This window comes from Phalaenopsis equestris, unplaced genomic scaffold, assembly GCF_001263595.1.
Source record: "Phalaenopsis equestris unplaced genomic scaffold, ASM126359v1 Scaffold199855, whole genome shotgun sequence".
Classification (NCBI taxonomy): domain Eukaryota; kingdom Viridiplantae; phylum Streptophyta; class Magnoliopsida; order Asparagales; family Orchidaceae; genus Phalaenopsis; species Phalaenopsis equestris.
Window position 1 is genome coordinate 239,606 of NW_018219706.1, and position 9,463 is coordinate 249,068.

At 33.5% G+C, this 9,463-nt stretch overlaps 1 protein-coding gene across 2 annotated transcripts; it reads right to left on the bottom strand.

Moving 5' to 3' along the window:
* Window positions 1-2,625: 2,625 nt before the first annotated feature.
* LOC110035786 (protein DETOXIFICATION 14-like) lies at window positions 2,626-6,418 on the bottom strand. Of its 2 annotated transcripts, XM_020740076.1 has the most exons (8): window positions 6,184-6,418; window positions 5,497-6,041; window positions 5,159-5,245; window positions 5,017-5,073; window positions 4,689-4,927; window positions 3,515-3,547; window positions 3,342-3,433; window positions 2,626-3,192 (listed from the first exon to the last, which is right to left on the bottom strand). In XM_020740076.1, the coding sequence occupies exons 1-8, from the start codon at window positions 6,412-6,414 to the stop codon at window positions 3,130-3,132; spliced, it is 1,347 nt and encodes a 448-aa protein (XP_020595735.1). In that variant the 5' UTR covers window positions 6,415-6,418; the 3' UTR covers window positions 2,626-3,129. The 2 variants fall into 2 exon arrangements, with proteins under 2 accessions (XP_020595735.1, XP_020595733.1); XM_020740074.1 differs by having other exon boundaries at window positions 3,342-3,547.
* Between the last annotated feature and the right edge of the window lie 3,045 nt (window positions 6,419-9,463).

Consider the following 9,463-nt stretch of genomic DNA (forward strand, 5'->3'; position numbering starts at 1 on the left):
TATTATAACGCTTACTCTATACAAATCATAGTTCAACAAACATGCCTTCCATAAAATTACAAAGCACAGTTCTTCCCTTAAGATGCTTGGCGAGACCACATGCAAATTGCATAGGCGAACTGAGCTCTAAATTGTACCATAAGACCTTGGCAGTTTAAATGATCTTTCCATTCGGTTGTGTCAACCTCTACTAAGGTTTCCATATACTTACATACAAATATGCCTCAGTCGTGGCTGTTACTTTGGGTAGAAACGTTTCGAGGAGCGGACATTGCCCAGTTTGTTATGTTGGACCGGAATGTTTGTTCAGTATCTTTCGCAAATTGTTTGACCTGTAAAGATAGTAGTGGTTTTATTGTTTCAATCAAGTATTACTGTTTACAATAAAAAATACTTAATTCAATATGTAAATTGTGTCAAATGTACTTACAAGTTCTACGCAACTGCTTTATGCATCGGGTTAGGTAGCGAGTCATATATTTTGCATTTTCTTTCCTTCAACTCCCCTACTAACAAAATCCAATGTTGATTATTAATTATAGGAAATAAAATGAGTTCATTATCTTTATTTGCTTCCTTTGTGATATCCTTAGTTAATGTTGCAGTATCACCTTTTATTGTCTTTAACATTTGTAATAAAAGAAAAAATAACAAACGATATCTATTCAATTTACAACGGAAGTTAAGCTTTAAAATAATCGATTAAATTAAATATTTGTAAATACCCAATACAGTGGGGACACATATATGTATTTTCTGTACAGTGCAAGTGACCATTTCCTTCTTTCAGCCAACATAATGACAAACATATTGACATGTTCATTCCCGAACCAACAGTTCATTAATATATCCTCAAGTGCACCACGCTCTAGTATGACTTTACCCCTGCTTAGGATGATATCATGTCTGCATCGTTAACAGAAAAAAGTTTGTTACAATAACATCAGACGAACTAGAAATATTTTGTTACAATCTAACAAAGAATGTTTACTTACACCCCAGGGTAGTTGGCAATACATCTATCTATTACATCCTACATTTCAAGTAGAATCACTGATCTAGCAGGATGATCAAGTGGAAGTGTCGGGGCCGCAACATGAGACTACAACAGAATAATGTGGACTCGTAACATATCAATTTATTTTCTATATATGATTAGGTGCTGCTATAAATAATTATTAGTACCACTATAGCGTAGGCATATGGATTGAAGCTCTGGCTCGGCACATTTGTCTCCTCTTGATTGGGATTTTCTTTATCATCAATAATTATTAGTTAATCTCTTGTCATTCCAACAGAGCAATGTTAAGCTTCTCCTACTGTTGGCTCTCCATCTGGACTATGTACATCTTCTACTGCAAGCTCTGTAATTGGACTATGTATATCTTCTCCACTGAGGCTATGTGCAACTTCAACTAATGAATGCTCTTCAGCAGTACAGTTAAAGTGCTAGAGGGATCTAGATGGAACGATGTGCAAAGAGCCTGTAAAACAATATCATTTTTCTATAACATAAAAACTAATGGAATATTAGAAACTACAGTTGTGAATAGAAATAGTTATTTACTATATGGGTTAGCGACTCTAGAACACTCTTCACTAATCGTTCAACCTCTTCAGGATCTTCCTGAATTGTTGCATCACCCGTCAATACATTGTCTTCAACATCTATTATTCTTTCTGGAGACTCTCTTAATGGATCGTCTCGATCTGTAGTATGTATAATTATATTGTCTTGATCTATTCTATAATTTGTGACATCTCCCAAATGATGTTTCTAAGCAAAATCAATTATTTTCTTTCTTTTCTTAAATTGGTATGTGAACTCAAGTGAACCCACATTCTCATTGGCCTCCAAATGATTCTCTACGTTATGATGCCTAACCAAATACGCGCTTTGTTCTCGAACTTCTTGACATCAAACAAATTTTTTGATAAAATTACCGCAACATTCTTTTAATATTAAATGGAATCTATCCATGTAAGATAAATATATTTTTAATTAGTGATATTTGATACCTTATAGCCATCAAGCATTACCGCTTCAAGAATATGGAACAAAATATATTCAGACTGGTTGCAATCTTAGTTGGACTCTTCAAGAATATGGACAAAAATATATTCATATTGGTTGTAATCCTCAAGAGACTCTCTCCAACTACATCTCTATAAACTAAATGATCTCATTGGGCCTATGCATTGGGTCTGATCCTGTCCATCAACAATCTCTCCATAGATTGAGGAAAATCATAATAGGATTGTAAGCTTCCTTAGATTGTGTTCATAGGTTTTTTAAATGGAATTAAAAAAATGCTTATTGTGAATATGATTTTGTTCAGAACCATTTAAATCTAAATGCTTGTGGTTTCATTGAGATGGAAAACATATTTTAAAAAGTGAGGACTTTTATCATTTATTTTAATTTTAAATTGAATTCCAAATGTTTGGAGGAGGTTTGTAGAGTTTTAAATAAATATATATGTCTAACTACATCAAACCAAATGATAAAATAAAGACGTAATCTTCACCACCCTTGACTTTGGACCCAACACCTCTTTGATCCCACCTCAAGATTATGAATTGGACAAGCGATCTATGTATAACCTCAAAAGAAATATCCAGTCTTATAAGTAACACAAGCCATAAAAACTGTTATACAATGTACAAGAAATGTAACAAAATATTAAGCTAACTTAACACGAATCTCGAAATTAAAACAACTTTTCGAAACAATAGGAGCATCCAAGCTTTGCTGAAAATCATCTATACATGTGCATGAGGATGTTGGAACTCAGCCGGACATATTATTGCTCAAGACTTTGCAGAGGTGCTCAATCACATAAATAGGGAGAAACATAAAAACGTACCAAGTTTCCGAAAAGACTTTGGTTCTTTTTAGTTTGAGTATTATCCATAATGAAACTTTTAGCCAACTTTCTCCAAATGTGTTGTGCTTTTGAATTAATTTTTTCGTTGTATAACATTAATAATCTATTAGAATCCCTAAAATTTACGCGCTAAACAGAACCAAAAATACTGCTTGAGCCAGCATCGTGCATTCGAGTCTTCAAAATCTGAAATCTCTCTCATCTTTCAGCCTTACAAGATAGAGCAAGTATGAATCCACATTCACTTGTAGTTGTTCACCAATGTTACTGTTTCTTTATATAGCCTCTCTCTCGCCCTTTCTACCTATATGATAAATCAATAAATTCAAAGTTAAAATTTGTTAAAATATTTTATTTTATGATCCAACTTACATAGAATAAACTTCGAATGTACATATATAGACAAAAAATTTCTTTGATGTATATCCATTGAGTTTAAGGTGAAGAACTAGCCTGTCTCTCCCAGTTCGTTAGAATTGTTACAAAAGAAAGCAAGATTGTTTGAGCCGTAGATCCACATAGAAGACCAATCCAAAGCCCCTTCCCTCCATTATGCAATATAAAACCAAGAACTACAGCTGTTGGGATTCCAATCAGATAAAATGCAATGAGGTTTACGTACGCACCAATGTTCTGCCATCCGCATCCTCGTGCAACACCTACAAGTACAAAAATAAAATTATGATATGAAGGTTATAAGCACAAAAAGACGGTTAATCAGGGGAGATATATTATCATGGTTGACTTTCATTTGTTTACTGTCTCCAAATATTTATATGTTCTTATGTACAACATCTTTGTTTAATTTTTAATTATTTATTTCTTCGAACCTATGAGAACTGGCGTTGTCTGGAAAGACAGGCTAGCAAGAAAAGAGTACAATGCATTGGAATTTTGACACATTAGAGTGTGATCATAACTTATAGATAAAATCTATTTTAGTGGAGTTTTTATAATTTTTTGATCGAGCACTTTATATTTATTCATGCCAAATATTGCTTTGAGGTTGCAGCGGTTGATTTCAAAATGGCTGACCCAAGGGTTTTCATCACACCAAGTTTACATTAATATATTATGATTAATGAAATTTTCTATTTACTCGGTCAATAAAACTTGTATGAAGAAATGACCTTTTTAAAGCTTGTATGAAGAAATCTTGTCCAGGATCAAAGTGTCTTGTGAAACCATAGTACTTTATTTATGAAACTCCAAGTTTATTCTTTAAGACATTGCTTGAATGTCACTCGTTTGCTTGAAGAAAAATTCAATAAACCAACAAATGAAACAAATGCTTAATTCAAATGCCAATTAAAAAGTTGAATTCTGAGGTTAGCTTTAAGATGCTCGTTCTGTTTCGATAGTTGTTACGCTGTTCTTGCTTCTATAAAAACAATCGAACACATAATTTTCAATCCTTTTGTGATTATTTAATATTATTAAACTTGGTCAGATTTTATTTCCAGTATAATCATTCACCTTCCTCACATAATTACCAGGAAACTCAATTCTATAAGTATTTTATTTGAAAATAAACTTTTGAATAAGAAAGTTTTGAGAACAAAAATATGTTAGCAAATACTTGAAATTTACAGAAGCTTTGTGTCAACTATTGTGCTATGATGCTTAAAACCATCATTCTTACATTTTAATTATCATATTGAACTACATTTATATTCCATAGTTATAAAATGATTGTCTAGAATATCTATATTGTGATGTTTTTCTCACAAATACATCGAATTCTCAATAAAAAGCTTAGATGATGAATATTATTTATTAAGGAGAAAACATGAAAATTACCTGATAGCACGCCCTGAAGACTATCCATAAAAACCGTTAGACACACCAATGGAACCATATCCTTAACGTAATCTGCTACCTCCTCCTCATTGCTGTAAGCATAACCCAGAATGTAACGCATGGAGAATAAAGTCACACTCATTATGATGGCTTCCATCACTATAATAAACATGACAACATGTACAGCTAAACGAGCTCTTTTTGGATTTGCAGCTCCTAATTCGTTTGATATCCTCGTGCTAATAATAGAAAAAATGACTCTATCAGTTCAACACAAACGAAGATATCACGTCACGCATATAATTGAACGATTTTCCATAAAAATTACCTAGCTGAAGCTCCAAGTCCATAAGGAATGTTGTAAAGTAGTGATATGGTTGTGAGACTGTCCACAAATACAGAATAGCATCAGAGCATTTTTGCCAATAAAATAGAATTGCTAAAATTTATAAGTTTTAATTTCTGCCTACCATATGGATAGCACAGATGTTTCAAGTTTTGGCTTTGGCAAAAGCCCAGAGAGAAGAATCAACATTTCAAATGACCAATATTCAAGACTGCAATAATTTGGCAAATTGTAAGAAATTGGGATGTTGGTTGACTGCATGTACATTAATGCATTCACTATAATTTCTTTGCAAAGTACATATTGCTTATTTTGCGGCATTCTTTTGCAGCACATATGAGAAACAAACGATACATGAAGTAAAGTTAATTCAAACATGGGAAGATGACGTTGCATGCGAACACTGGATTAATTGAAAATTTTTAAAGCATGAACTTTTCAAAGTAATTAAACAGATGATACCATATCATGATTGCTGTTGGACAAGCAAATCTAAAGAACTGTTTGATTCCTTTGAAAGCCTCCTTTGAGAGTGGCAAAGACATTTTCTTGAAAGTAGTAGAATGAAATATATACAGTACAAGCATGACTGTATTCATCCAATATGATATGCTTATGGAAAGAGCAGCCCCAACAATGCCCAATCCCGACTTAAAAATAAGATACCAAGAGACTGGTATGTGAAAGCAAAGAGTAGCTATGGAGCTAAGAAGCATGGGTAGAATGACGCTTTGTGACTGGAGAAATTTCATTAAAGGTTGAGATGCGGCGTAGGCAAAGATTGCTGGGATGGTCCACACCGCAAACTTCCCTGCTTCTTCTGAGATTTTTGGGTCTTGACCTATGAATAGAAGCAGTTTTCCCATTGATAGCCATATGATAGAAATAGGAAGGCTGACTAATGTAAGAGAGAAGATGGCACTGCATGTGTGTATTACAAGCTTCTGGTATTGCTGTGCTCCATAAGCTTGACCGCATAGAGTTTCCAATGCACTTGCCATTCCAATCTGTTGATCATGCAAAAAATGATGATTACTTAGCCAAAGTATAGGTTTTGACACTGAGTTTCTGAGCAATACGTATTTTCATCATTATGGTGTCAAAGTTTGAAATGTTAATTCTGTGATAGAAATGGACATTTTCAATTACCAGAATGGTAAAGCCAGTAACACTGGTGAGAGAGGCGGCAATAGAAGCTCCGGCTAGAGGCAGCTCGCCGAGATGCCCCACCAACATCGTCGATATAACGTTAATCATATATTGTGCCACAGAAACAATGACCATTGGCACTGCCACCCTACCAAGCCTCCCTCCCTCTTCTCTAAACTCCAAACCGGTCGTCACTTCTCTCTCTTCTTTTGCAAGCAAGCCTTCCTCCATTGACATCAAGAATGTAATGCGAATCAATCTAAGGTTTAATGGGCATAAATATTTGTAGGGCGTAGGGCGTAGGGCGTAGGGCGGTGTTGTAGGGCGGTGTGCTGCACCTGAAGTATTGTATAATTAATTAATTGATGCTTACTTGATTACGTTGGATCAATAATTGGTCGGTTGATATGTGTTCATGTTAATCATTAAAATAAATGATTTGACGGAGCACGTGATTTGTGATGTCAGTGGAAGCAGAGGGGTGTTTGCAGGGAAAGTGGATGACCAATTCGTCTGTAATTTCCAGGCATCGTAGGAAAATACATAAACGACAAAGCTCTTTTTTTTTTTTTTTTGGGTTCACTTCATAAAATAATGCAGTTGATGATTCATTTGCTGTCCTGAGCGGGATTATGATTATTAGCGGTAATTTACACACACAAAAAAAAAGATTCATAGTTTTAAGGCAATCGACGGCTTGTCTAACTTGAGGCTTATTTTGGTTTGATTCTTTGTTCTTTTAAATTTAAATAATTACTTATTGGCGGGTGTTGGTTTATCGTGGGTTTGAGTTTGTTTGATTTATAGTTTGGCTTAAACTAAGCCAGCTTTTGGTTTGATTCTGCATTCTTTTAAATTGAAAGTTATTCATGTTGAATTCTAGATTATCTTTTTTGTTTTGGAAAAAAATATTGCGACGCAAATGAAATATTGCTACCTGTAAATTTTGGTCCCACCGATAAAAAAATGAAAATGTGTTTTCTTTTTAAGGCACGACCCGATCCGAATTCACCCGTTGCCTCGAAAACAAAACGGGCAGAATCATAATGTAGGGATCATTGCATTGAAAAGAAAACCCAACTACACTGCTCTTCACTCTCCATTTTCGTTATTCGTCGTCGGTTAGAGTTTCCCATTGCGCGACTCTAGTAGATAGGGTTCGCACTGTCGTTCGTCGGCCGAGATATATTCAAAGTCCCATTTTGCTGTCATGTAAGTCTTGTGATGTTAAGGTTTTTCCGATACAAGCTTTGCGTGAAGAATTAGGATTTAGGGTGCGGACTCATGTAGTTTTTTTCATCTTGAAGCAAGCTAATATACAACAATGGAAGAGATGAAGGAAACTGAAGAGCCTTAGAAGATGGAGACGAAAGACCGAACGAAGAAGGAAACCAAAGAGCCTAAGAAGGACAACAAAGAGCCTAATCACAGAAATCATCAAGGTAATTTTTTTTTTGTGGTTGTACTTTTATTCAAAAGTCTAATGTATCGAGAAAAACATTGCATCATACAATATTTTCATGCATTGTTCAAACGATCTACTGTAGCACCAAAATAAAGCAAAAATAAAACAAAAATAAGACCATATTATCACTAACACTACAATAACACAAAGATAATACTAAAATAAAAAAATTAACAATGCCGAAATAATACCAAAAGAACACCAAAATCGCATAACAATAACTAAATAGTATTAATTAAATAACACCACACTAACACCACAATAAAACCAAAATAATACCAAAATAACACAAAAATTAATACCAAAATAACACCATACTCACACCATTATACTACCACAATAACAACTAAATAACACAACAACACCGTAATAACAACTCAACATTACCACAATAACAGCTTAAAAACACAAAAAATACCATACTAACACAAAAAAACACCAACATAACATCAAAATAACATTAAAAAACACACAACAATAACACATGAATAACAACTAATAAAACAACTAACACCACAATAACGTCATGATAATACCAAAATAACTACAAAATAACAGCACAATAATATTGAAATAACACCAAAAAAACATCACAATAATGTTTCGATTTTATTGAGAAGAGATTGTGGTGTTATCGCAGTTATATTATGACATTATTTATGTTTTATGTTTTACCGAGAAGGAAATGTTGTGTTATTTTGGTGTGTTTCTGTTGTTACGCTTGCAATGTTATTCCTGTGTAACCTGGTGTTATTTGTGTTATTAGAGTTATAGTATTTTCGCTTAATTGAGGTGTTATTATAGTTTTATTATGAAGTTATTGTATGGTTATTTTGGTGTTATTCAGAGGTTATTCTCGTGTTATTGTAGTGTTATTCTAGTGTTATTGTAGTTTTATTTGTGGTGGGAGTTTGGTGTTATTTTTGTGGGACTGTGGTGTATTTTTGGTGTTATTTAGGCCGGCTTGTGGAATTTTTTTTGGTATTTTTGTGGTGTTATTTAGTGTTATTGGAGGTGTCATATTTGGGTTTTTATTGAGGTGGGATTGTGGTGTTATATAGATGTGATTCTGGTGTTATTGTGGTGTTATTCTGTTGTTATTGTTGTGTTATTTAGGTGTTACTAAATTGTTATATATGTGATATTGTGGAGTTATTCTCTTTAGATTGTGGTGTAATTGAGGTATTATTTCGGTGTTATTGAAGTTGTAATATTTTTGTGTTATTAAAGTGGGATTGTGGTGTTATTGAGATGTTATTAATGTGTTATTGTGACATTTTTTAGGTGTTATTTAAGTGTAATTATTTTGGAATTCTATTATTGTGTTGATGTTGTGAAATTTTGTTGTAGTTTTCATGTTTTTGATGTACTCGAGTAGTGTTATTATATACAATTTTAGATAACAAAATGTCCTTTTTAGCATTATCTTATTTTAATATGTTTATGAACCCAAGGTCCTTCAATTATAGATGTCGTCTGATACACCAAAATAATATATTAATTTAAGTACATATTTTATACTTATTTTTTGTGATATTGCACTTTAAAGAAGGTATTTTCCTGTTTTTTCAGCAGGTACATCATTTTTAGGCATTTGGAGCAAAAATGGCAAAAAGGGCGAAATTTGGACCCAAAAAAGTAAATTTTTGGATTTTGGCGCATGATGCGCCAAAATTCAGATAACTGAAGCATGATACAACAGAGATGACTTTTGCGAATTAAGACGGTTCGAGATGAATTTTGCGCGAATTTTCAAAGGGACACTTGTTCTACACACCCATTGGAGTAATTCAATGCAGAGTAATTCAATGCATC

Excerpts from the sequence above, each read along its gene's own strand:
- LOC110035786 (XM_020740074.1), bottom strand. The coding sequence starts at position 6,414 with ATGGAGGAAGGCTTGCTTGCAAAAGAAGAGAGAGAAGTGACGACCGGT. Across the intron at positions 6,042-6,183 it reads TTACTGGCTTTACCATTCTG|ATTGGAATGGCAAGTGCATT; the intron begins GTAATTGAAAAT and ends CATGATCAACAG. Across the intron at positions 3,193-3,341 it reads TAACGAACTGGGAGAGACAG|GTAGAAAGGGCGAGAGAGAG; the intron begins GCTAGTTCTTCA and ends TTTATCATATAG.